Source organism: Pipistrellus kuhlii, unplaced genomic scaffold (assembly GCF_014108245.1).
Source record: "Pipistrellus kuhlii isolate mPipKuh1 unplaced genomic scaffold, mPipKuh1.p scaffold_m20_p_80, whole genome shotgun sequence".
Taxonomy (NCBI): domain Eukaryota; kingdom Metazoa; phylum Chordata; class Mammalia; order Chiroptera; family Vespertilionidae; genus Pipistrellus; species Pipistrellus kuhlii.
Genome location: NW_023425585.1, coordinates 483643 through 511066, shown reverse-complemented (window position 1 = coordinate 511066; position 27424 = coordinate 483643). Strand labels below are relative to the sequence as shown.

The window sequence follows — 27424 nt, the reverse complement described above, 5'->3', positions numbered from 1 at the left end:
TATTAAAAAAGATTTAAATCTACCATTTTTCTAAATTTAGCATTATCACTGAGGAATGTTTATACATACCTAGTAAGTAATAGGTAGTATATTTAGAGTTTTGGATACAAATGCTGTAAAACATGAATGCTAACTTTAAGACCAAATTATAGAGATAGTCCTGTGTAGATTAACAATGGAGGTTTGATCTGAGAAAGGCCTTGTTAAGCAGTTTGTTCATGGTGGAACATCATAGAGTGCACTTACACAAACTAGACGGGACTGCACACCTAGGCCCCATTATAACCCTATGAAACCATCATCGTAAGTGCAGCCCACCATTGACTGGAATGCCTTTAGCAGCACAGGACTGCAATAAGGTTTAGAACACACGTGTAAAACAAAAACTACAGTTAACTTTGCGTGCGTTATCTATCAAACAGGGTCTGGAAAAAGTAAAGGTGTTCAGGGGCCAAAAAACAGGACAGAGACTTCAGGGAGTAAATGGAACTTGAGTTTAAACCTAAGGTGTACCCTTATTCTAAGACAGAATTGAGAAAAAGGCATTGCTGTCATTCCCTGGAGAAATGTTATCAAATGAGAGACACTGTGCATTCAAATAGCATACTTGGGAAATAGGAATGGATCATCAAAATAGACCAAAAGATCTTAAAAGTCCCACTTTGACTTTGACATTAGGATACAAATCTTGAGGTATGTACTGACTCACAGCCTTTTATTTAAAGCAAGTCTTATCGAGCAGCTGAGTTTGTAAAACATATATAGGCAGAATTACTCTATTATATTATAAACAGAGGCCTGCCCCTAGATGCCCCAACAAAAGTTTCAGCGATTCCACATTCTATAAAGCCATGATGTTGTTCCTCTCTTTTATTTAAGCAGGAAAGTAATGTGAACCCATGTGGACATCAAATTATATTACACCAAATGTACTTATGAACCCAGAGAATACTAACAACGTCATAAATTCCTTTTAGGCCATTAATCAAAGCAAGGAGCAAATCAGGAGTAATCTGATTTACACTAGGCTAAGGTATGTGATTACCACCGTGTCACATCAGTTCAGTTCACACATTTTCTGAGCACCTAATGCACACCAAGCATTGTTGTGCATATAGAAGTACAAAACAGAGTAAGATATCATTCCTATGTCTTCAAATATAGTAGGGAAAGAGCTATAAAGATATAATTTCAGTACAAAATGGTGAGGGTTAACAGACACGTATGCACAGTGGTGTGGAAAGAGAGGACAGTGAACCAGCTTGGAAGGTCACACAAAGCTTCTAGGAGGACAATCGGAGCAGACCCACACTAAGAAGGAAAAAACACACCCAATCAATCAAGCAAAGAAGGGACATATCAGCAGAGTGAGCAGTTTAAGGAATGATGTGGGGACATGAAGAGCATGAGGTACACAGGAAACCACTGTGGTCTGCGTGGGTAGAGCATGAAGTGCGAGGCCCGACCTGAGGGAGGAGAAGTAGGTAGACGGTGGCCAGCCTGTACATTATACCAAGACGTTTGGACTTTGAAAGTGATGAGGAGACACTAGTAAGCTATGCTGAGGAGCACGTGGGACCTGGTTGGAAAGTTTGTAAGGAGGACATTCGAGAAAAGGGAAGTGTGCTGGAGGCGGCCATTTATGGCACCCCTAATTATTCCTTGACCGTTCCAAACAAGTCTGTGCTCCTGCAGACCCTGGTGTTTACAGGAATCTTTATGCTTAATCTTTGGGTGTCCTTGCTTAAAGGACACTGCAAACACGTGTGTTCTCCCAGGATTACTTACTCTACTATTTGTATCTAAAAGATAAACTTTATCTCAAACTACTGTCACAATAAAAGCTTAACAAGGCAGGTGATCGGGGCTGTCTGGTTCCTTCGGCCAGGCAGTCCCTGAGCCCTCTCTTTCACAGCCATCCTGGGTCAGAGTAATCATTCATTCATCACTCAGGGTCTGCTGGCCAGCCCCAACAATCTATCTGAAGGAAAGACAAGTCATGTTGGTGTTTCAGATGGATAACTCTGGGTAGAGTGTAGATGAAACGGTAATAAAATACAAGAATGAAGGTTGGACACCATTGCAATCAGTATAACCTTTGAACTCAGGCACATGGAGCTCTTTCCCTAGCTCCCACAATTTAAAGGGCGATGCTTGGCCCTCCTCTGGGGGTGCCTATCTCCACTACATGGCAATTTTCATGGCTGACAGGACTAGTCCATTGAGGGCTCCTCCCCCACCCTATTTTGTCTGACTGGTGGGAGGAATGGCAAGATAATAAATGACCAACCACAACACAAATTTTAGTTTGTTTTTAATGCTTTATCTCCAAAGGTAATAAATTAAGGAGAATCCTATCTAATAAAGAGGGAATATGCTAATTGACCATCACTCCATCACAAAGATGGCTGCACCCACAGCTGAGGCCAAGTTCCCAAAAGGAGCCTTAATGAGCAACCAGCAGGAACCTGAGGCTACATCCTCCCTCACCCCTGTGGGGCTTCACAGGGGATTCAGGACATGCACCCACTCTGGTGTCAGGCTGCGGGACCTCAGACTGCACCCCCTGCCCCAGAGCCAGGTCAGGGGACCTGAGTCCATGGCCCCTGGCAGGGCTTGACGGGGGACCTCAAGGTGAGCTTCTTGTCCTGGTGCTGGGCTAAGGGACCTCAGGCTGCTGCCCCAGCACCAGGCCGGGGTACCTCAGGCCACACCCTCCACCCAGCAGGGCTTGATGAGGGACCTCAAAGTGCACCCCGAGTGCTGGGTTAGAAGAACTCAGGCCGTGCCCGCACCTAGCGGGGTTTTGACAGGGGACCTGAGGCTTCATCCCCCTTCTGGTGCTGGGCCAGGGAACCTGAGGCTGCACGCCCCCTGCCTGGTGAGGCTGATGGGGGTCCTCAGGCCATACCCCCCACCCAGCAGGGCTTACAGGAGATCTCGGGCCGTGTCCCCACTTGGCGGGGCTTGATGGAGGACCTCAAGGCACACTCCCGCCCGGGTCTGGGCTGGGGGACCTCAGGCCATGCCCCCCATCCTGTTGCTGGGCCAGGGGATCTCAGAGTACACCCCCTTCCTGACAGGGCTTGACAAGGGTGGGACCAGTGGGGTCTGGATCTAGTCCAATGGCGGGTGGCTGGGTCTGGGTCTCACGTGATTTTGAGGTGCATGTGGGTGGACAGGGACTGGACTCTGGGTCCCATGGTGAGCCCCCGACTCTGACAGGAGAAAGATTTTCTTTCATCTCTGACACTTCTATTATAGAGAAAGGTCAAATAGCAATATTAAATTATTTTCTCTAATTAATCCCCTTGGAATGTGCACGAATTTCACGAACCAGTTCACTAGTTACAAATAAAGGTCTTTAAATTAGCTCAGACACAGAAGGTAAGGGTACTACAAATATACACTGTGAATAATTCTTAATGCACAGAAAGTAATTTGTCATTGAAAATTTAGCCCCACAATATGAGTGCTTAGATTCTTTTAGTCTTACCTTGGCACTTTGGAAATGGATCATCCCAAATCATATCATTTCCTTCATAATAACAGGAAGTAGAACTTTTACCAACTAATTTGTACCTAAACAATGAGAGGACAAGAAAAGTTGGGTTCTCTTAAATTCTCCAGAATATCATCTTAAAATATTCAATAGATTAGTAGATGGAGATAAAACAATAGTTGATAAAAGTTTGTATGGTAGTTTTTTAAAAAAGAAAAAATTAAATTAAAAAAAAGTGACATCCAAAGGATAAACTATTATAAGACATGCAAAACATTTCTTATTTGGGTGGGTCACATTTTAGAAAATATCAAAGTGTTTTAAAAGATTTTAAAATTATATTGATGCTTGAATATTTTCTATTTCTAAGTTCTCAAAGATCAATACAGGCTTCATAGAATAATAGAATACACTTACACTTAAAGGGTTCAAAGTACTCCCAGATTTTATATTAATGATCTAAATATCGGTGTTTAGTACAGGAGATAAGTAATACTGATATTATTTTATAAAAAATGGACATACACGCAGAGTAAAATCTACAGATATTAAATGAGAAAATTTGCAGATATTAAATGAGAAAATGAATATGAAGTTTTCAGCAGGATCTGAGACACTGACAATACTCAATGAGTGAGGCCCTTTTCTCTACATAGAGAACTTATAAAAGACCTTGGGTCAGAGATCTTGTAACTCTAGGATTACATGTTTTTAACCTAAGAAATTTTATTACAGATTGTTTGCATATAAAGTACATATTACCATGATCTCACTCATTTGTGGAATATAATGAACAACCTAAACTGATGAACAAAAACAGATCCAGAGACAGAGAAGCATTAATCAGACCTCAGAGGGAAGATAGGGGAGGGTGGGGGTAAGAGGGAGAGATCAACCAAAGGCCTTGCATGCATGCATATAACCTGACCAATGGACACGGCCACCAGGGGAGTGAGGGCATGAGTTGGGGAGCTGGAGGGATAGTGGGGGGGATAAGGACACATAATAATGCCTTAATTAATAAATAAAAATAAATAAATACATGCTAAAAAACTTACAAAAATTTATTATTTAGGTAAATTAAAGACTGGTTTCATTTAACTCTTGAATTTAATTTCTGCAAGTAATTTCCTTTACTAATGACATTAACATTTTTATATTGAACCATATGTACTCACACCTAAGAATTCCGAGGATTTGGTGGTATGAAACATCCTCCTTTCTTAGCCCATTTTACTGTGTTTCACTTTGATAAGCTCATGAGGAAAAGCTTTGAACAGAGGGACTGCTTTATTGCTACTGGCTTGTGAACACATTTCTAAAATCTCCATCTTAAATTCTAACTTGTGTTTTCGCTTGTTTAACAGAGAGTGGTTAGTATGCAAAACTTACCCTGGGTCACATGAGAAGTAGATGTATGAGGTGAATAATATGTCAGTTGGTATTCTGATATGACCATTTTCTATTTTTCCAGGATCAGGACATGATCTTTCTAGAAGACAGTAGAAAATTATTTTAATAAGTTATTAGGCACATCTATGCAAATTCATCATCTGAAGCACTGGTAATCTCTTATCCTGAGACTGATTAAATCCTACACTCATTTTATAAGTTCCAAAGAAGCAGCCTATTTAGGAATATATACTTCTTTTATTTCATGTAAGGTAATCTTAAACTAATTAAATGTGAAGTCTGTGCATCAATTACTATTCCTATCTCTCTCAAGTATTTAGTGTGCCTAATTATAATAAAACTAGAGGCTAGGTGCACGAAGGTAGTGCATGGCTAGGGTCCCTAGGCCAGGCTGGCGATCAGGGCCTTAGGCTGGTTGGGGCCTTCCTTCATTCTGTGCCACCCCCTGGTGGTCAGCACATGTTATAGCAAGCGAGCGAACTTCCGGTCAAACTCCCGAGGGGACACTTTGCATATTAGCCTTTTATATACATAGATGACTCTAATCATTCTTTAAAAAAAAAAAAAAAATCATTCCAAATAATAATATGTACACACAGACTTCCAGCATGAATAAAGGATTAAATACTATTTCCCTAAATACCATATGTTTAAGAAAATTCTTTAAAATTATACTCACTGTAGCAAAATATTTCTGGTTTGCTCCACGTATAATTCTGAAGGCAAGTTATGTTCGCTGATACGGAATGGTTCCTGGCGTAGCCCGGATTACACTCATATTCCACAACAAAACCCGCTGGGTGAGAACTCACTGGGATGTAAATATCTTTCTTATGTCCATAAAGTACACTGGGTGTAATCCCACAGCTACCTAAAAGCATTACCAAACCAACAACAACAAAGAGTAATATCACTTTATTTCATAATCTATGTTTAATTATCAGAACCACCTGTCTTCACATCCCCTCCTTTGTACACATTTGGCACTTAGCTGTATGAGTATCAATAGGGCATCTGTAGGGTATCAAGCATATTGAAATGTATGCTTTTGTTTCCTAGTGACCAGAGGCCTGTGAAGTGGATTGGGCACATGGTGTCACCAGGCACACTGGAAGAATATAACCCGCTGACGTTGCATGGCGCAGCTCACTGCACGTAGGCTCCCTTGCCCGGCCTGCCCCATGGAGCACTGGGGTTGGCGAATGTTCCCACCCCCCTGGGCTAACATCGGGGACATTGACAGCTACAGTAACAACAATAGCTCATGTTTATGGGTGCTTCTAAACGTTTTCTGCAAGTAAACTCATTCAACCCCTCAGCAGCTCAGAGGAGCAGATGTGTACACTCCAGCATTCACAGACTTGAGCCACCTGGGCAAACAGGAACTGATAGAGGCACGGGACCATTGGCTTTATTGTCTAAACACGCAAGTTTGAGCCTGGGATCTTCTGCATAAGAGCTTTGGATCTCAAGGGAGTTAACTTTTCAGGACCTTTTCCTCAGCTGTGAAATGATGGCTTGTCTGGAGGATTAAGGAAGTAATAGAGGTGGCAGCGTTACAAACTCTGTGACAGGATACATGTGCAAAGGCTTAGCACTTCCACCTACTGCCTTCTACCACAGATACGTTTTTAAAAAAAGTTAAACCCGTTAAAACAAAAAACAAAAAAAAACCCCCAAAACTTGTGGTGGCAGTTTCTTTGTATACTGTCGCTCCCAATGCTCCAAACTTGTCCAAAGGCAGGAGTAAACTCTTATCTTTACACCTTCTTGTGTATGTCAAAACTGCTATTGGGCCATACATAGGTTTTGAGGTACAGATAAGACATTTTAAAAATGCCACCCCAGTGCTGAACTTGGTAAGTCCTTCTTCAGGAAATCAGATTTCAGACCCAGCACCCATGCCATGTGTCGCAATGCAATTACCCAACACGCTCCTATTTAAGTTACTCCCTAAACAACAGCAGTAACTATCGTTACTTCTGTCAGTCAGGTCAGGAGACACCGCGTGGGGAGCGGCGGGCTGCTAAGGAAGAACAGGATCTGTTCCTGGAAATAACACCGTTAACTGGCCGGACAGAGTGCGAGGCGCTAACACGGACATCCTGGCTGTAACAAAGCCAGAAGAGTACCAAGTGCCAGTCACTGGGGAGAGCGATATATTTTAACTGAACAGGACCCATTCCATTCCCATAACTTTAAAAATATATATATATATATATATGCTTTTATTGATTTTTAAAATATTTTTAGAGAGAAGAGAAGGGAGAGGGACAGAGAGACAATGGAATGAGCTGCTTCCTGCATGTGCCCTACTGGATGGAGCTTGCAACTCTGGCATGTGCCCCCACTGGGAATGCAGCCAGCTACCTCTGGGTGCGTGGGAGGAAGTGCAAACCATTGAGCAGCACCAACCTGGCCAGGGCCCCATCACTTTCCTGAAAAGAAAGGAAGAACTTACGTTGACAAAACACCTCCAGCCTCGTCCACTCGCCTCCGGGAAGGCAGTGCACCACGTTGACCTTCCCAATGATCTTCGCGAAGCCCTCGTTGCAGTAATAGCCCACCCGGGCCCCGGCGGGGAAGGCCGTGCGGCCCTCCAGCTGGGCCGTGGCGCCCGGCATGTCGGGGGGGAGCCCGCAGTCACCTGGCGACGGAAACGCGAAACTGAGGCACAGACCGTGTTTCCACGGAGATCGGCGCCCCTCCCCGGCGGGGGAAGCAGCCGCCCGGTGCCACATTTCCAGCCGGTGCCGCCGGCCTCCAGCCCCGACAGCGAGCTCTGCGGCGTCGGCGGACAGTGACCCCGGTATTGGGGGCGCTCAGTGCCCCCGCGGGGCGGGAGGACGGTCCGGCCGGGGCCCCGCGGGGACCGGCCCCGCTGCCCCGGACCCGGCGGGCGGCGGGCTCTCCGGCTCCGCTCCGAGGGAGATGCCGGGGCCGCCCAGCGCCGCCTTCCGCTCCCGGAGTCCTAGCGCCTCACCCCAAGCCGTGCGGGGAGGGCGCACAGACCCCAGGGGCGGGGAGCCGCGGGGAGGCCGGCAGGAGCTGATCTTGAAGGGGACACTTACCGATGCCACACCCCACCTTCCCCGATGGTCACGGAGACCGACCCAGACCCTGTCCCCCAAACACCCTACCCCAACACACCCCCTCAGGCCAGGGGGCCCGGCCCCACGCACCCCGCGCGGCGAGCGGGCAGCACAGCAGCAGCGGCAGCAGCAGCGCCGGGGGCAGCCAGCGGGGGGCGCCGCTCCGGGCGGGGCGCATGGCGCGGGGCCGGCCGCACGCAGCCTCCGGGGATCGGCTCCCGCCGGAGCGGAGTGTCCTGGTCCCGCAATCAGTTACCGGAGGCCGGGCCGGCGGGCAGCCCGGGGGCACCGAGGCGGGCGGGGCGCGGGCCGGGGCGGGGCGCGGGCGGGGCGCCGCCTCCCCGCCTGGGGACCCGGACTTGGACCGGGAGCCCCGCTCTCTGGCCAGGCGCAGGGACAGTTTTTCTTTGCTGGGTGGGGCGGCTCGGAAAAGTAAAAGATCTGCTTCCAGGTAACAAACACTGGGGGACAGAGGAGAGGCCCCCGGAGCCTGAGAAGGGACCTCAGGCTGAGCGCAGTGGGTTCCGGGCTTGGGGCGGAGAGTAGTGCCCTTTAAAAAAAAATCCAAATCCCAGCCACACCTCAGCTGGTTCCCTGAGAATGGCCGGCACCGGGACTGGTGAGAGGGTCCGGTGAGTAATCCCCTGTGCGCCTGCGGAGGACGTTGGTTAACGGCACCGGCACCGGCCACCGCACAGCCCTCAGCCGGCCGGCCCGCCGGCGCCGAAGGACACCAGAGCCAGGCCGCGCTCACAGCACCGGCAGGGGCCTCAGCGTTTCCCTCAGTCACTCAGTCTGGTTAGCAGAGTCCTGGCCTGGCTTTCTTGTCTGCGCCCCAAACACCTTACCTGGTGAGTGAAACCCCAGGTTTTGGATTACGCCTCAGTCCCTGGGCCAGCAGTGGGGCTACTTGTTGCCTCTGGTCACGGTATTCCTCCTGAGATGCCTCTGGATGGTGCTCTGTGACCAGTGGGAGCTTTATAAAGAGGAAACGGCGCTTCCCATCAGGAGCGTTTCCTCTGACTCCTGCTTACTTACACTGAGCCGAGCCCTGGGCCACCGTGCTGGACTGATCCCTTAGGGATTCCAGGAAAGGAACTCCTGTTCTCATTCATAAAAACCCATAAGCATTAAAACACGCCAGAGTATAGAAGTTCGGCTTCTAAATCATCTAGTGTGACTCTCACATTTTATATTAAACCACCTTACTTTTACTTTCATAAACTATATAATAAAAGCCTAATGTGAACATTGCCCCCTCCACCAGAAGTTCGACCAAGGGGTGGGGCTGGCTGGCCAACCGCGGGGAGGGAGACCCCGACTGGCATCTGGCAGCCACTAGGGACCGGACCGTGCACTCATTTCATGCACTGGGCCTCTAGTTTGATATAAAAACATCGCCTTTATCAGGGCCCAGCTGTGCGTTAGAAGTGACACCAGGGCTTCCTTTATTCTCCCTCAGAGTCCCAGGACCTTGCCCGCCACACCCTCTGCCAGGCCAGTATGTCCTTGTTTCTGCCTGAGCTCATAGAACTGGTGGTGTGAAAGGCAAGGCAGCATCATGACAAGGAGCTGAAGCCAAGATCAGTCATGGAGCTGCCAGACGACTTATCTTCAGTGCAGAGGGCCAAAAATTATCTCTGTCCCCCAGCAGCACTGAGTGCTCTCAGCTCTCACTTCCAAAACACATGCTTCTTGATAACACATTGAGGAAAAAAAAAAAAAAAAAAAGGAGCCCTAACCGGTGTGGCTCAGTGCATAGAGCGTTGGCCTATGGACTGAAAGGTCCCGGGTTCGCTTCCAGTCAAGGGCATGTACCTTGGTTGCAGTCACATCCCCAGTGGGGGGTATGCAGGAGGAGGCAGCTGATCGATGTTCTCTCTCATTGGTGTTTCTAACTCTATTTCTCTCCCTTTCCCTCTATAAAAAAATCAATAAAATATATTTAAGAAAAAAAAAAAAAACTTTAGGAGAAATAACTGGGTGACTTCTGCCCACCCCCAAAATTTCAACATTCTGCGGGCAAAAGTATTCACTTACTCAATTCAGAGAAAGTTTCTAGGATGAAAATATATGCATTATTAAGAAACACTCAATATTCAAATTTGTAACTTACTAAGGATTATTTTAAATAATGACCTCAAATTATTGTGGTTTCAATCATTTCATATATCATAATACATTTTACCTTTTCATCAATGCAACGTCATGAACTGGGAATAATTGCCCACATTTCATCGATGAGGAAACAAGCCAAGAAGTTAATTAACCAAAATCTGAGCGGCTTATTAAGTGACCAGGCCTGAATCTAAATCCAATTTGTTTGATTCCAAACCTATACTGAACCTCTTTTATTCCACCACACTGCATTCTTTTTGCTGCAAGCAGTCAGCAAAGGTGTCTTCCGCCTGAGGACACTGAATTAGGTATTTTGGGAGGTTGGTTTGGGAAGCAAGCTTGCGTCCCAAATCAACCTCCCTCTGGTGTCAACAGTACGTAGACCCGAGTCTTCAGACTTAATCTACCAGAAGCTGGCTTGTGTTCTAAGCCCAGTCACCTATCTCTCAGGGTTTCATTTCCACATTGGTTAAGAAAGACTTTAGGACTGAAATAGTCTCTGTAGAGCTTTCCAATTCCAAAATGATAAATTTAGGTTAAACATTTAATAGAAAATAGGTTTATGCTTTTGGCAGAAAAGAGTTAACACAGCTTTCACCCTCTCTCGGGAACCATACAGGGACCACATCAAAGGCTTTTAACAAATTGGAGATCATCTAGTATTAAAGAGCATAGTAAGGAAGGGGCCAGGACTTGCATTCAGGAATCTCTAATTGTGATATATAAGAAATTGTGATTTTCAAGAAATGTATATTGAGTCATCCAGATGATCTAAATATATTTCTTTTGTATATTTGGTTTTTGTCCACAATTCCTGGCTCACAGCTCTCAGGAACGCTTGGAATTTTCTAAGCATTGAAACGGAAAAAGTTGTTTTCTTAAAAAAATACTTTAAATATATTTTTATTTATTTCAGAAAGGGAAAGAGAGATGGAAACATCAATGATGAGAGAGGATCATGGATCAGCTGCTTCCTGCATACCCCCCACTGGGGACTGAGCTTCCCACCCAGGCATGTGCCCTCCCAGAAACCAAACCGTGACCTCCTGGTTCATAGTTCCACACTCAACCTCTGAGCCTTGCCCGGTAGGCCTGAAAAGGTTTTTTTGTTTTGTTTTGTTTTTTGTTTTTAAATTATGTTAAATGAGATTACTTTTGGACTTCACAAAGGAATAGGGGCTGGTTAGCAATGGAACCAACCATGTCAATAGAGGGTTAGAATTTTAAGTCCCACCTGGACCTCCAGGAAAGAGAGGTTAGAGGTTAATTGCCAATGGCAATTAGTTAATCAGTCAGAACTGCAATGAATCCAACATAAAAACTCAAGAAGACTGGGTCCGGGAAGTTCAGGGTTGGTGAATACGTGTTGGTGCCAGGAGAGTGGTGCATGGGAGAGGGCATGGGAGCTTAACCCTCTGCCCCTCTGCCCCCTACTTCATGAATCTCCGCCTCCTGCCTGCTGCTGAGTTATAGCCTCTTACAATCAACCAGTGATATAATAACTAACAGGCTTCTCTGAGTTCTGTGACCCGATGGCACCCACAGATGGAGTTGTGGGAACCTCTGACTTCGGCCAGTTGATTAGAAGCACAGGTAACACCTGCCTGTGGCATTCTCAGCAGGGGGTTTGCTGGAACCTCCAATCTGTGGCCAGTGGCCAGAAGCACAGAAGCCCGAGCTTGCTGCTGTCATCTGAGGTGTGTGTGTTTGGAGGGAAGGCCAGTCTTGTAGGACTGAATCCTGAACCAGTGGGTTTCGATGCCATCTTTGTCTCTAGGTAGACAGTGTCAGAATGGACATGACTTCTTGGACACCCTGCTGGTGTGAAATAATTGTTAGTAGTGTGTGTGTGTGTGTGTGTGTGTGTGTGTGTGTGTGTTGGGGGGAGGGTCTTATAGGACTAAACTCTTAACCTGTGTGACACCATGCTATCTCGGGTAGATAGTGTCAGAGTGCTGAGAATTATTTATTGGTGTTGATGTGACACCACCTTCAAGCCCCTACCCCCCTACTCCATGTAGAAATTGGGTCAGGGAATTTACTTTAATAAATTCTACCAGGGAGGTGGAATAAATGGGATAAATGTTATGGCAATGCCTCAACCAATGTAATGTGGGTGGGGGTGTTCAGAAAAGAGAGAGAGAACCCTGGCCGATGAGGGTGAAGAGGCTAATCTGTGGTCTAGTGGCTTGGCTACATAATGACAGATATATCAATGCAATAGGGCAAATAGGAAGAGAAATAAGAATGGGATGGCAAAGGTTTGGGGTCAGGAAAATGTCAGTTGATTTCAAGAAAGGGAAGGGATTACGTGAGGCTGAGCATGGGGGTTTCACGTGAGCAGTGGCAGAAGAGGCTGACAGAGAAGCCGCCACACCAGGCAGTGTTAGTGCATGGGGGCTGATGGAGATTTCAGCAGGAAGTAACAGCTTATTTGTGGAGTTGTGTGCAAGACGCTGCACAGGGAGAGGCCCTGAAGTGCCTTTGGTTTTAGTTTTAAAGTGAATAAATCTGTATGAAGGAAGCAGCCTGGCCAGACACCACTATGAAAGCCATTAGCGTTTCCAGGCGGCTCCTAGAGAAAGCTGGGTGGAGGGACCTGCAGAATGTGGTGACTGATTAGATGAGGAACAGGAAAAGAGCATAAGGATGACTCAGAGTTTTGGGGCGTGTGAGACGAGGGGCCTCTTTTGAATGTAGGGAAGAAACAGCAAACTTGGCTGCGTGGTTGCTTCTGAGTTAAAGCAGCTCAGCAGGGTGGCTGTGGGAGGTGCACAGATGAGGTGGGAATGTTGGGGGAGACACGGCTGAGAGCACGGTAACCAAGGGAGAGAGTTAAACAGAAACGCCAAGAGGCCCAGGGGTGAGCCTGGGGACCCCCAAATTAGAGCACAATGAAGGGGAAGGAGAAGGTGGTGGAAAGAGAAGAGGATAATGTGATTTCCTGTAAATCCTTGGATACAAAAATGTGAGCCAAATAGTATCACCCACCGGACGAGTGAGGTGACTGGTGTTTAGGAAAACTGTGTAACCAGCCCCACCACGTGGCTTGTGAGGGGTGAGCTGGGGCTTGGACCCTAACCTCTCTGTTACACTGTCTGACATCACCTCCTCCCACACCAGACCCTGCCTTCCTCTGTGATTTCCAAGTCCTGCATGTGCCTGCCAGTTCTTCGGCGTAAGGAATCAGTCTAGTTCATATTTTCAATCATCACTCAAACATCATTCTCAGGGAATCTGAAAGTGGCCAGGAAAAGCAAAATGTTCTATTGAGGTATTTTTCTGCAAAGGAGAGCAATTGTGCTTTGCAGAATAAGTGGCTTGTTTTCTAAAAAGAAATGAAAAGGAATGAGCAGGCCCCTATTTTCTCAATTACAGTTGACACTCTATATGATATTAGTTTCAGGTGTACAACGTAGGGGTGAGACATTTATGTGATTGGCAAAGCGATCTCCTATTTCTAATGAAGGAAGTTTATTCTCCAGGAACTCACTAATCAAGGCACTCGCCGAGTACAGTCCGCCTTTCTTTGTGTCACTAGGTGAACGTTCAGCAATATCTAGCCAACGTGGCCCAGCACCACGTGACAGTGTAATCCCCACACGATGGCTCCTCCCTGCCTCTACTTCCCTGAGTTCGTAAGGAAAGGCTCAGCAGCCACATGGAAGGGTAATGTTTGACTCAAGTGAACGAGCATTTCTTTGCCAAACCTGGATATTCTGAGACGACAGTGAATTTTCATCTAAGCAGAGTAGAGGCAGAGGCCAGGAAAGTTGTGGTGTGTCTGTGAATATATATGTGTGTGACTGTGTGTGTGAGTATATGTATATGTGTGTGCATATTAGTATGTGATTGTGTGAGTATGTATGTGAGTGCTGTATATGGGTGGTGTATGTATTAATTATGTGTGTGTGTGAGTGTGACTGTGTGTGTGAGTATATGTAATATGTGAGTGTGTATATATATATATGTGTGTGTATATCAGTGTGTGACTGTGAGTGTGTACTAGTATGTGAGTGCTATATATATATGAATATATATGTGTGTGAGTATGTGACTGTGTATGAGTATAGGTGAGTGTGTATATGTATGTGTATATTAGTGTGTGACTGTGAGTCTGTGTATGAGAGTGCTGTGTGTGTGTGTGTGTGTGTGTGTATGAGTGAGAGACACAAAGAGAGTGAGAAAGAGAGAGAGATGGGAGAGAGCACAGCACAGGGACAGTGGGAGGGTTTGGAAGTCAAACTGACTTAAGCTCACATGCTTTTCCATTGCTCCCTTACTTTCTGTGCAGCTTGATCGTCAACTGCTCTGTGCCATTAATTCCACATTTATACTGGTAAAACAGTGTGATCACATTACCTACCTCACACAGTTTGGTGAAGGATATATAAAATAATGCATGTAAAGCATTTAGTATGTTGCTTGTCCCACAGCAAATATCTAGGTATATATATAAAAGCCTAAGTAACCAGAATGATTGGTTGCTATGATGTGCACTGACCACCAGGGGGCAGATGCTCAATGCAGGACCAGCCCCCTGGTGGTCAGTGTGCTTCCACAGCCAACCTCCCGAGGTCCAGGCCCTGGACTGGGAAGGGGAACGGGGAACTGGGGGTGGGTGGCAGCAGATGTGGCCCCTTTCCAAGGGGTCCAAGGGTTGGCTCCCTCCTCAGTGCCAGTGGCCAACTTTCCGTGCCCTTTCTCTCCCCTGCCTGGCAGGCCCTGCTGCAGTGGTGGCTCAGCAACAAGGGAAGGAAGAGGGCGGGAGGTTGGGAACCTTGTGGTGGCAGGGCACCGATGATGGTGCCGTCAGCATCTGGCATCTGTTTCTTCTGCACCCAAACTGGCAACCATCCCCTCCTTTCCAGCCTGGTCCAGATCAGCCTGGCTCTGATGCATGAATTTTGTGCACTGGGCCTCTAGTTCCAAAATCTATACTAATATAAGGGTAATAGCTAATTAGACCAGGTCAGCCAGCCATCTTCTGGACGTCTGACTTCCTTCCAGACAAAGCCATGGGGGCTGAGGCAATTAGGGGCAAGATCAGGCTGGCAGGGGAGAGCAGTTAGGGGCAAGATCAGGCTGGCAGGGGGTTAAGGGTGAGATCAGGCTGAAAGGAGAGGGCTGTTGTAGGTGATCAGGCAGGCAGGCGAGGGCAGTTGGGGGCAACCAGGCCAGCAGGGGAGGGCAGTAGGGGGTGAGATCTGGCCAGCAGGGGAGGGCAGTTGGGGGCATTAGGCAGGCAAGCTGGTGAGTGGTTAGGAGCCAGTGGTCCCGGATTGCAAGAGGGATTCTGACTGCTGGTCAGTTGGACATCCCCCGAACGGTCTCAGATTGGAAAGGGTGCAGGCCGGGCTGAGGAACACCCCCGCACCCCTCGCCTCTAGTATTAGAAATAATTGATGGTAATGACTGACATGAATGAATCATTCATATACCAGTAATTGCCTACTTTTCTTTCTTTTTTTTAAAAGAGCAGTTATTTTATTGATTTTTCACAGAGGAAGAGAGAGGGATAGAGAGTTAGAAACATAGATGAGAGAGAAACATTGATCAGCTGCCTCTTGCACACTCCTTACTGGGGATGTGCCCGCAACCAAGGTACATGCTCTTGACCAGAATCGAACCTGAGATCTTTCAGTCTGCAGGCCAACACTGTGTCCCCTGAGCCAAACCGGTTTCGGTGACTTGCCTACTTTTCATGTCATCTATAAAAGAGGACATACCATGCCATGGAATCAGAATCAGAAAAATATCTATAAAACAAATATAAAGTATCTAAAGGAGATGCTAATAGTGTTGAGGTAATTCAATATTCTTTCCCCACCCATTAGAATTTGGTTATGTGTGTGTGTTTTTTGTTTGCTTTTTGGCAAAAATTGGGTCATTTTTAAAGTTTTTAAACCTTGGCCTTTCCCCCCACCTCCACTGTAGTCCCATCTGCATTTTGTTTGCCTTGGTTTATGATCTTACCAATGAAGAAGCAGAATTATAACCTGAGCTCATTAGAATTGCAAAGCGTGAAAGAGATCACACACCATGTGCTATTCTTAGTTTGAGACCTGACATTACAGCAATGGCATGAATAAACTTTTATTACATCCCTTTTCACATGGTGAAACAGAGACTCAGAAGAGAAAATAATTGGACCAAAGCATAAATTTGAACCCAAGCCTGAGTACGTCTGAGATTATACTCCTCTCACTACAGTATGTTCTCTGGCTCCTTTCTTCATCTCCAAATGAGGTCTGAATGTTTTATTAAATATTTTATTGATTTTTTTACAGAGAGGAAGGGAGAGAGATAGAGAGCCAGAAATGTCGATGAGAGAGAAACATCGACCAGCTGCCTCTTGCACATCCCCCCCCCCGGGGATGTGCCAGCAGCCAATGCACATGCCCTTGACCGGAATCAAACCCGGGACCTTTCAGTCCGCAGACCGACGCTCTACCACTGAGCCAAACCAGTTTTGGCGAGGTCTGAATGTTTTAAAAACACAGATCCCTCAACTTAATCACTGTCCAGTGTCTTCCATGTCTGTTCTCCAGATCCTCTTAGTTCTCTCACCATGGAGGGCAGTGCGCTGGGCTCAGACAGGGGACTGGCTGTCAAGGCTTGACTCCGTAATGAGTGGAAAGCTACAAGTCGCACCCTTGGGAGCATTTAAACCCTGCTCTCGCAGCTTCGTTGCTGATACTTGGCATCAAAAACAGCTGCAGTTTTAAATGAAAAATCCTCCAGGAAAAATTATGTTTATACCTTTCTTGGATTTTTTTCTACAACTTTAACTTCTTTTTAGCTGCTACCCTTTAAAATTACACCTTGTTGGAAAAAGGCAAGTTTCAGCTGAAGAAGACTGTGAAGAACAAATAATTTGAGCAGATGAAATCTCAACCCTTATGCTTTTAATTCAATCAGTACTTACTGATTCTCTACTTGGTGCAAAGCTTTGGCGAATGAACCTTGAATTGATGGGAATATGAGTTCCCAAATGGATTGCCAGATGCATATCACCTGCACGGCTACATCTGGACTTGTCCAGACTTCCCATTCTCCCAGATGATGTTTTCTTTCTTCTCTCTGTCCTATTCAAACACCGGCCACTTTTGGATCTGTTGGGCAGGAAGCAATCAAAGCTTTATCATAGGAAGGTCTGAAGAGGCAAGACTTATGCTGGAACATGAGGCTTTACATTAAGATATAAACATACACTTGACTCCTTTGCTGATATTAACTTTAGTTTTCTTGAGAAAGCTAATATTTATTCATTTACAAGATCCACCTTTAAAATAAATAAATAAATAAATAAATAAACATATATATGGATATAGATGTAGACACATAGATGTAGATATAAATTTGATAGAGATATAGATATATAGATTTTGATATTTTGGGCACTCGTCAATTTGGAACTCACCATTGACCAATCCTCACTTATCTAGACACAAAAATCTTGAGCACTTAGGCTATTTGTTCAAAATCAAGATCTGGATTAGGACATAGTAAGCCACCTTCTCACTTTCCACAAAATATAGGCTTTCTAAAAGTTTGATTATTCCTCTGCATCTCTGTTAGTCAGAATTACCTTTAAAAAAGAGAAAATAATTAGTGTAAAATCACACATTACATACTGATATAGATTTTATATGTTTGACATTAAGTAAATTCTAAGGGGAAATTGGGAAGAAGTAATCATTGTATGCAAATATTCAGTTTTGAAAGATGAATAAGTCCTAGAGATCTACTGTATAGCATAGTGACTATAGTTAACAATTATGTATTATATATTTAATGTTTTGCTGAGAGGTTAGTTCTTATGTCTGTGATCTTATCTCACACACACACACACACACACACACACACACACACGTGAATAAAAAGGATGGATGGAAGCTTTAGGAGGTAATAGATGGTTTTCGGTACAAATTGTGGCAATGTGTTGTGGTTATATACTATTTCCAAAGTCATGAAGCTGTGTACATTAAGTATGTGCAGCTTTTTGTATGTCAATCTATTTCAATAAAGTGATTAAAATTATTTTATTGGGATAAAATCTCACATACAAAATTATTATATCAAAGTCTTTTTAAAAAAGCCCTCATTCAAGGATATGTTTTTATTGATCTTAGAGAAAAGGAATAAAGAAACTTCGATGTGAGAGAGAAACATCAATATGCACTCACCCCAAAGGGGTTGGAAACTACACTTGGGTATATGCCTGACTGGGAATCAAACCCACCACCTTTTGGTGTATAGGATGACACTTCAACCAACTGAGCCACACAGAGAGATCACAAAGTCTTTTGATAGAAATTTCCATATTGACTTCCAAAAACTTGTACTAGCATACAATCCTTAAAGAAAAAATTTAATTTATTATGCTCTCAAAATTCAGTTCAATTATAATGTCTGCATTACTGATCTATGAGGAACTTTCACTGGAAGGCACTCCTGCTTTCCCTGATTCTCTGACAGTAGGCTTGATGTCAGAGTTATGAATTTACCTTATCTCATTTCATATTTCAGAAGATCACAGTTAGATTCCCGGTCAGGACACATACCTGGTTGCAGGAGGCAGCTGATCAATGATTCTCTCTCATCATTGATGTTTCTATCTCCCTCTTCCTCTCCCTTCCTCTCTGAAATCAATAAAAATATATTTTAAAAATATAGTCCTTGGCTTTAAATTGCTTCCTCTCCAGTAGGACAGTGTATTTGCCTTCCGTGGCATGTACTTCTTGCTGTTTTATATTAGTTATACAGCTAATACAAAACAAAGTTATTGTAATAAGAGCCATATTTACAAAGAGTTTAATGAGGAAACAGAACAAACACATTTGATGAGATGGAGAGATCTAATATCAACTACTTAGGGCTTTGTCCTTTTTTGGTATTAAAAGGAGTAAAAGCTAGAGACAGAGCTTTGGGACCTTAAGATTCTTTTATATAAGTCTCTGGCAGAAATAGGAATTTAGACATTTGGGGTTTCTTTAAAGCATTGTATATGATGGAATGAAATCTCATGATTATCATTTCCATAGTGTTTCAGGTGGAATGGATACACAAATCAACGCTTCATTTTGCAGATACTATTGATCTATATATTTTAAGGTCTTCCCTTTTCCTGTATGTAATAGAGATAAACTGGTTATTGCGGTGGAGTTAAACAAAAGGAACCAGTGAATCTTTGGCCTACTAGCATTCTGGCTGTATGTACAGTGGAATAAAAAAAAAAGGAAGAAAGAAAGATGTTCTGGTTTTATATTAATGCCATACACTTGTCCTCTTACTCCCAGTGATCTATACAATGTAACTGTTTAATTTACTTTTAAATTAATGATAAATAAATAAAATTTGAAATTTAGTTCCTCGGTCACACTAGCCATATTTAAACTCCTCAGTAGTCCATGTGGCTAGTGGTTACTGCCAACCATAAAAATAAAGTCAACTAGGCATTCTATTACCAAAAAAATGATTTATTCAGGAAAAAGAAGGGATTGCAGTCTATTACATGCAGACATAATAAGTCACACTCACAAACTTGAGCCAAGGTAAAAACAGGAAGTCCCTTATGTAGATGGAAGGAAGAAGTTAAGAGCAGGGGCTGTTACACATAAAGTTCTTTCTGTAGGGCTTTCCTGACCAGCATATGGAGTGATAGCTCCTCCCATAGGCCTTCTCAATTCCTGTCTCCGTTAAGGTCTCTGTTAAAAATTTTAACACTGCTGTACCGGATAGTGCACATATAGAGCATCCCATCATTGTTGAAAGTTCTCCTGGGCAGTGCTGCTGGCGAGTGTGAGGTAGTCCTGTGGTCTCACAGTCTGGAGAAACTGTTTTTCTCTCCTCACACTCACACTTCTGACCCAGATGTATGGGCTTTTACAACAAGCAGTTCTAACACGAACTGCCTGGAGTTCTTGCAGACTCTACAGGCTAAGGGTTCTATCAGGCAATTGTAGTAAGTGGTTCCCCAGTTACCCACAACCTCTAACTGACATAGCATCTGAGGTTCCTAGCATCCTCTTCCTGGGTTTTATAAGTTGCTAGACAACTCACAGAACCCTGGGACAGTTAACTTACTATTACTGAGTTATTACAAAAGAGCACAAGTGAACAGCCCCTTGAAGAAATACATAAGGCAAGGTCTGTGAATTTCCCAGTGCAGGTGCTCCTGCCCCCGTGGAGCTGGGATATACCACCTCCCAGCACACGGATGTTCATCAGCCTGGAAAATCCCTGAACTGTACTTCATCTTTCTCTTTTCTTATTCTATTTTCCCCCTTTTTTATTCTCTTTATTCCTATTTTCTATTCTATAGTTTATTATTTACTATTATTACTCTTTAAACTTTTTTAAAAATTTTTTAATTTTTCTTTTCTTTTCTATCTTTCCTTTATATTCTCTCTTTTTTATTTCAGTTGTTTTTTTTCTCCTCTAATCCTTTTTGCATATTTTGTTATTTTTTTTTTTTTGTGTGTGTGTGTCTCTTTTTTCTCCTTATACATTGTTGTTGTTTCTGTTTTTGTTGATAGTGGTGGTTTTTAATTTCCTTTTGTTTTCAGTTTGATCCTGTTTTGTCTCTTTTGTTCTGTCAGTACCTGTACAACAGTTTGCACAATGTGGCCGGGATTGAGCCGCATTATCAGTCAACTACCATTATCCAGACAATAGCAATCAAAACTCAACTATACCAGGGGGGCCTACATAACCCACATAAGGGACATTCTTACAGCACCCAGCTCAGGAGATCAAAGAGATTACACCACTGGGTCTCACAGGACACTCACTACAGTCAAGACTTATCCTCAGTTTTGGTCCTTATAAGGGAATTCCTTGTATCACATGATCTAACGCATCTAGGGGAAATAATGAACAACATAAATTGATGAACAGAAACAGACCTGGAGACAGAGAAGCAGCGATCAGACTGTCAGGCCTCAGAGGGAAGGTAGGGGAGGGTGTGGGCAAAAAGGAGATATCAACCAAAGGACTTGTGTGCATGTATATAAGCCTAACCAGAGGTCATGGACAACAGGGGGTGGGCATACATAGGGAGAGGTTTGGGATGGGAATGGGGGGATGAGGACAGTTATGTAACACCATAATCAATAAAGAAATTTAAAAAAGACTTTATTCCAGAACCAGAAAAAGACACTACACAGAAAGAAAATCATGGGCCAATATGGCTGATGTACATAGATGCTAAAATCCTCAGCAAAATATTTAACAAATTGGATCCAGAAATACATTAAAAAGTTTATACACTAGGAACTATGGCTACCATCAATAAATCAACAAACAACAAGTGCTGGTGAGGAAGTGGAGAAAAGAGAACATAGTTCACTGGAAATGCAGACTGGTGCAGCCACTGTGGAAAACAGTGTGAAGTTTCCTCCAAAAATTAAAAATGGAACTGCCATTTGACCCAGTGACTCTACTTCTAGAAATAGATCCTTAGAATCCCAGAACACAAATCAGAAAGAATATATGCACCCCTATGTTCATAGCAGCATTATTTACAATCTTGAAGATCTGGAAATAGCCCACGTGCCCATCAGTAGATGAGTGGATAACAAAGAAGTGGTACATTTACACAATTAAATATTAGGCAGCTATAAAAAAAGAAGGATCCCTCACCCTTTGACACAGCATGGATGTGCCTGGAGATTATTATACTAAGCGAATAAGCCAGGCAGGGAAAGACAAATTTCACATGATCTCATTTATATGTCTAATCTGATGAATAAAATAAACTGATGAACAAAATAGGACCAAAGGCATGGATACATGGAACAGACTGACAGATCTAAGAGGAGGGGAGTGGGAAGGGACTGGAGAGATAATAACATCACAAAGGCCTAGGGGGCTGGGGGTGGAGGGTGTTTGGAGGAGAGAAACAGGTGGGGGAGTGGTGAACATCGGTAACAGTATCAAAAATAATTTAGAAAAAAGAGAGAACAAACTAATAGTCTAAAATAATATAAGAAAATTCTTTAATTACAGTGAAGATGTGTTTTGGAGTTTTCTGAAAACAGAACCATTAAGTTTTGCCTAGAGCCCTTGACAAGAGCATTCGGGAAACCCTGTAACTGAATGCAATCTTAATATGAAAAATGCATTATTTGGACACTACAATATGCTGTGTGACCATCCTAAAACTGCCACATGAACAATATTTTTTCTCCTGCTCCTACTTCTGTAGGTTGATGACAGTTTGGCTGATTTAGGATGAGCTCAGCTGGGTGGCTCTGCTTTAGAAGGAGGAAGCTGGGCTAGGTTGTTGGTGAACTCACGCCTATTCCCCATTCCCCCCCCCCCCCCCTCCTCCCCATTGTCTCGTCTAAAGGTCTCCATGGCTGTTTATCAAAGGTCAGTGGGGCAAATGCAGACACATATCTAAGTTCTCTGATTGTGTCAAATGTGCGAAAGTTTCCCTGGCCAAAGCAAGTCATGGGCCAAGGCCACATCAGTGGTGGGAGAGGAGGGGAAGGGATGTGAACGTCTCTCCTGTGGGCCAGCAGGGGATATTTACTAAATCGTTACAGGTCAAATGATTTCACTTTTAGGACTGTATCCTAGAGAAATAATGAGAAGTGCAGGCAAAGATACCAATCTCTGCGTCTGTAGTAAGATGAAAACAAACCAAACTTGCAGATACCTAAAAGCATGGATAGCTGAGTAAAGCAGGATCTATGAAGGAAATATTACACAGAAATCTGTAAAACATTATAAGGAAAACATGGGGAAATTCAGAAAGCAGCATGAAGGGGAAGACAAATTGCCAGTTATAAGGGAAATTCCCCAGGGACTGCTGCAGCATCTTCGGGGAATCACAACGTTCTGCACAGGGAAAAGCGGCCCCTTTGTTTGTGAAGGTGAAGGGGCGTCTCTGGCGCTGGAAAAAGGCCACAGGCCCGTCTAGATAAGGAGAGATTTCGAAAAATCAAAGACAAATTTCTCATCATATCACAAGGTCTCAGTGCTTGCATCGATAGCCTGAAAGATAGACTGTTCGAGACCTTGAGCGAGAAAGAGAAAAGAAGCAAAAGCAGTAGTCTAGGCACTGGGGACACATTGCTTCTGAAAAGAAAATAAACCTCTAGTTATTATAGAAGAATACTTGATCTTAATTTTTAAACCTTTCACCATATATAATTTAATGGTGCTTTTAGTTAGAAGAGAAGAGCATGCCAAACACTCAAAGTCTGTTAACACTTGAATAAAAGGTAATTATATCTCTACTCACCAGATGCAGAACTGAGGCCCAGTCAGTTCACTGGTCGGTTGGATTTATACACTGTACCTGCAGGTTAGTGAATCTGAGCCACAGGGACACCTGCTATTGCTTTTCCAGTTATTTTCCTGTCACTTTCTTCGCTATTGCTAAACCTTTAGCAAATACCTTTACTTTAATATCCAGCAGCAATGGGGGTTGGATGTTTTGGGAACTATAGGAGTGGGAGCTAGGCAATAAGAGGAAAGGATAGGCGGGTGTGTGGGGGTGCGGGAGCAGGGGGATTCAGATGAGCAAGGGTGAACCAGAGCAATGACACTCGATGGAACATTCTGCAATAAGATAGCCATCTGTGCTTATTGAATATTTTCAGCCTGGGGACTTGAAGTTTCAATTTTACTTACCTGTAGATATAATTAATTTAAATATAAGCAGCCACATATGGCTATTATGTTGGACAGCACCGAGGATCTAGATAAAACCAGAAAACAGTGGGTGAAAGACGATCAAAAGAATGTAAGTAGGTTGTCTGTCATTCAGAATTCTCAGAACTAGTATATCTGGAAATCACATAAAATAGAAGCTTAAAATAGTTTATTTCATTATTTTAGAAAGGGAAACTCTAAAATGTTGAAAGGTAAAGTGTATAAACTTAAAGTTTAAAGTACATTTCTGTGTTCAGAGAAAGGGCTGGAAGGTTATATTAAAAATGTTAAGTTTAGGTGGTGTGATTATAAATAATAGTTTTTTCTTTATCTTTACTGCATTTCTCAAATTTTCTCCATGAGCATGCATATGTTGTTATTTTATAGCTAACTGTTTACTAGTCTGGATAATCTTTAGAAGTACTAATTCTGCCCTACAATTTCTCCATTTCCTTCCCTTGCCCAATTGACCCTGGGCATCCTCATTTCTGGGAAAGTGTGTGGTTGGCAGAAAAGTGAAGTTCTCTGCAAGATTTCCTGTCTTTTGCTTGAGGATGTAAAGATGTGTAAAATTATTAAGATAAATTGGGGGGTTTCAACAAACAGAAAGGGCAATAAAACTTGCTCCCAGAGAGCAAAATGCTTTTAAGGAGTAAGAGAAGGGTCTGTGCATTTCAGACCACAGGCCACCAGGATGGGCCATCTGGTAGACCTGAGGTCTTACATAACCTCAGAGGGAAATGGCTGCAAGCAATGTGGGGAGAACTTACAAACCTTGGGATTCTCTGCTTTATAAGAATGATCCTTGCTGAAAACCAGTTTGCTCAGTGGATAGAGCATTGGCCTGCGGACTGAAAGGTCCAGGATTCAATTCTAGTCAAGGGCATGTACCTTGGTTGTGGGCACATCCCCAGTAAGGGGTGAGCAAAAGGCAGCTGATCGATTATTCTCTCTCATCGATGTCTGTAGCTCTCTATTCCTCTTCCTTCCTCTCTGTATAAAATCAATAAAATATATTAAAAAAAATGACCCTTGTCTCAAGGGGTGAGAGAAACCTGCCAACCATGAAGGTGTCAGATAGCAACAAAGAACATATCAGTGGTAATCTGTGTGGACAAAGGGCCCAACACCACTTCCTGAATTTCATTACAGTCCTGGTGTAGGTGTGAAGGGCAAAGGAAGGAATGAAACTTCCTTCCAGCTGGTCAGGAAGGATTTGTAAATTATATATATATATTATTGATTTTTCACTGAGAGGAAGGGAGAGAGATAGAGAGCTAAAAACGTCGATGAGAGAGAAACATCAACCAGCTACCTCTTGCACACCCCCTACTGGGGATGTGCCCGCAACCAATGTACATGTCCTTGACCAGAATCGGACCTGGGACCTTTCAGTCCATAGACCAATGCTCTACCGCTGAGCTAAACCATTTTCGGCTGTAAATTATATTGACTTAAGTAGCTTAAAAAAAGAAAGTGGCCCAGCCAGTGTGGCTTAGTGTTTGAGTCTTGACTCATGAACCAGGAGGTCATCGGCACATGCCCAGGTTGTGGGCTCAGTCCCGAAAAGGGGGCATGCAGGAGGCAGCCAATGGATGATTCTCTCTAACCATTGATGTTTCTATCTCTCCCTCTCCCTTCCTATCCTTCTGATATCACTGAAATTATATTAAAAAAGAAAAAAAAAGAACGTTAACAAAATGAAACTCTGTCCAGTATACCAAAAGATGGCTGGGCTTGATTCCCAGTCATGGCACATACCCAGGTTGCAGATTTGATCCCCATTTGGGGTGTCTGTATTATCAGCTATCGCAAGATAGGGCCACATTCCAATATTTAGCTGGATGTGACTGGGAGCGACCCTGCAGGCTGTTCCCAGCCTTTAGAATTTAGAATTTAGAACAAAGGAAAATTCTTGTGGTTTAGGCCTTCAAAAGGACTGCCTACACCTTCAACGGTGTGGTCGGTGTGGTCGTGGGGTGCTCTCGAGGCCGTCCTGGCCAGTTTTTCAATAAACCCTTGCCTGCTTTTTTAATCAATCATCAGCCTCCGGTGGTCTTATTTTGAACCCAGGGTTCGACCCCACAACAGTCATGTCCTAGGCCAGTATCTTCCTTGACAAAGATCAACTTCAATCTTTATTGAGTCTATTGTCTTTTTGCATCTAAGATATCAATCCTGTGAAATGTCAGAGTAACTTGTAACTTCCCTTTTTCTGGACCTCTCAGGGCACAACCAAATGCGTCAGGACTGGAGATCACAAATTCCTTAATTGTTATTGTTATCATGTTATTTGTTGACTGTTAACTATCCTATAGCCTCTTAAGTAAAAGAATTCTCCTGCTTCCCCAATCTACCATCAATAGGTTTCATGTAACCCATGTACATCCCTTCCTTTAATGGTAATGTACAAAGCAAGTGAGAGGGCAGGGCGGAACTCCTGAACTGGACCTTAGCCCTCACCCAACCAATCAGGGTCAGCCAAAGCAGTGACATCACCACCCCTATAAAACCCCTTGATCTGTTGAAGCTCGCTCTCTTCTGCCACACTGCTGTCGGTGTAAGTGGGACAGAGCCCATGCTGGCATGGAACAGGCTTTCTGCTATTGCATCGGACTCGGCTTCCTGGTGGTCTTTGGGGATCAGAAATCTGGGCATAACACAAGATGAAAAACTGCCATTCTGGAGCATTATCCCTATGTGTTGAGATTCTGCTTCCTGGCAATTGTTCACAGTTTGGCTCAAATAAACTCACAAAAATTCTTATATACCGTATTTTTCGGACCATAAGATGCTCCGGACCATAAGATGCACCAGTTTTTAGAGAAGGTAAATGAAGAAAAAAAGATTCTGAAACAAATAGTGTCTTAAAATATTTTATGTGCGTTAAAACCCAACATCACAGTCATAAACACATGTAATCAACCATGTAAAGTAAACAGCAGCATTTAGAACCATTTTAGAGCTGGGCAAGCACACAGAAACCACACAGAGCAGGGCAAGTAAAACAACTTTTTTTTAAAAGTATATGTGTAGGCTATATTTGGACCATAAGACGCAGGGACTTTTTCCCCCCACTTCTGGGGGAAAAAAGTGCGTCTTATGGTCCGAAAAATACGGTATATATTTGATTTCTTACAGAGAGGAAGAGAGAGGGATAGAGAGTTAGAAACATCGATGAGAGAGAATCATCGATCAGCTGCCTCTTGCACACCCCCTACTGCGGATGTGCCCGAAACCAAGGTACATGCCCTTGACCGGAATCGAACCTGGGACCTTTCATTCCGCAGGCTGACATTCTATCCACTGAGCCAAACTGATTTCAGCTCACAAAAATCCTTTACAGATTTGACTGTTTTTTTTTTTACATGAACACTTGTGCATCAATATTCACTGAAGCTATTCAAATAGCCAAAATGTGGGAATGACCCAAATGTCTATCACCAAGGTAGTGGTAGAACGGTGCCAGGCGTTATTGGTGATTGGACCTCGGTGCTTCAGTTTGGCAAAGAAAGGATCCAGGGCCAGGGAAAGCCAATGGAAGGAGGAAGTTTCGGAAGCCACAGAACTGGAAAGAAGTGAGTCAGTGCGGTTGTGACAGCTCAGGAAACGGGTTACAGCAAGAGTGTCA

At 43.9% G+C, this 27424-nt stretch overlaps 1 protein-coding gene across 6 annotated transcripts in view; it reads right to left on the bottom strand.

Annotated features, from left to right (window-relative positions):
* The window catches only part of LOC118712035 (complement decay-accelerating factor), a 36214-nt gene extending 27915 nt beyond the window's left edge, over nt 1–8299 (bottom strand). For 2 of the 6 annotated variants that reach the window (XM_045577026.1, XM_045577028.1), the window contains exons 1-5: nt 8098–8297; nt 7377–7562; nt 5595–5786; nt 4895–4994; nt 3497–3582 (exon numbers count right to left, since the gene is read on the bottom strand). In XM_045577026.1, the coding sequence (XP_045432982.1) occupies nt 3497–3582; nt 4895–4994; nt 5595–5786; nt 7377–7562; nt 8098–8185 (652 nt within the window). In that variant the 5' untranslated portion in view covers nt 8186–8297. Of the gene's footprint in view, nt 1–3496; nt 3583–4894; nt 4995–5594; nt 5787–7376; nt 7563–8097 lie in introns of all 6 variants that reach the window. The other 4 variants (XM_045577030.1, XM_045577025.1, XM_045577027.1 and 1 more) reach the window with 4 other exon arrangements.
* Between the last annotated feature and the right edge of the window lie 19125 nt (nt 8300–27424).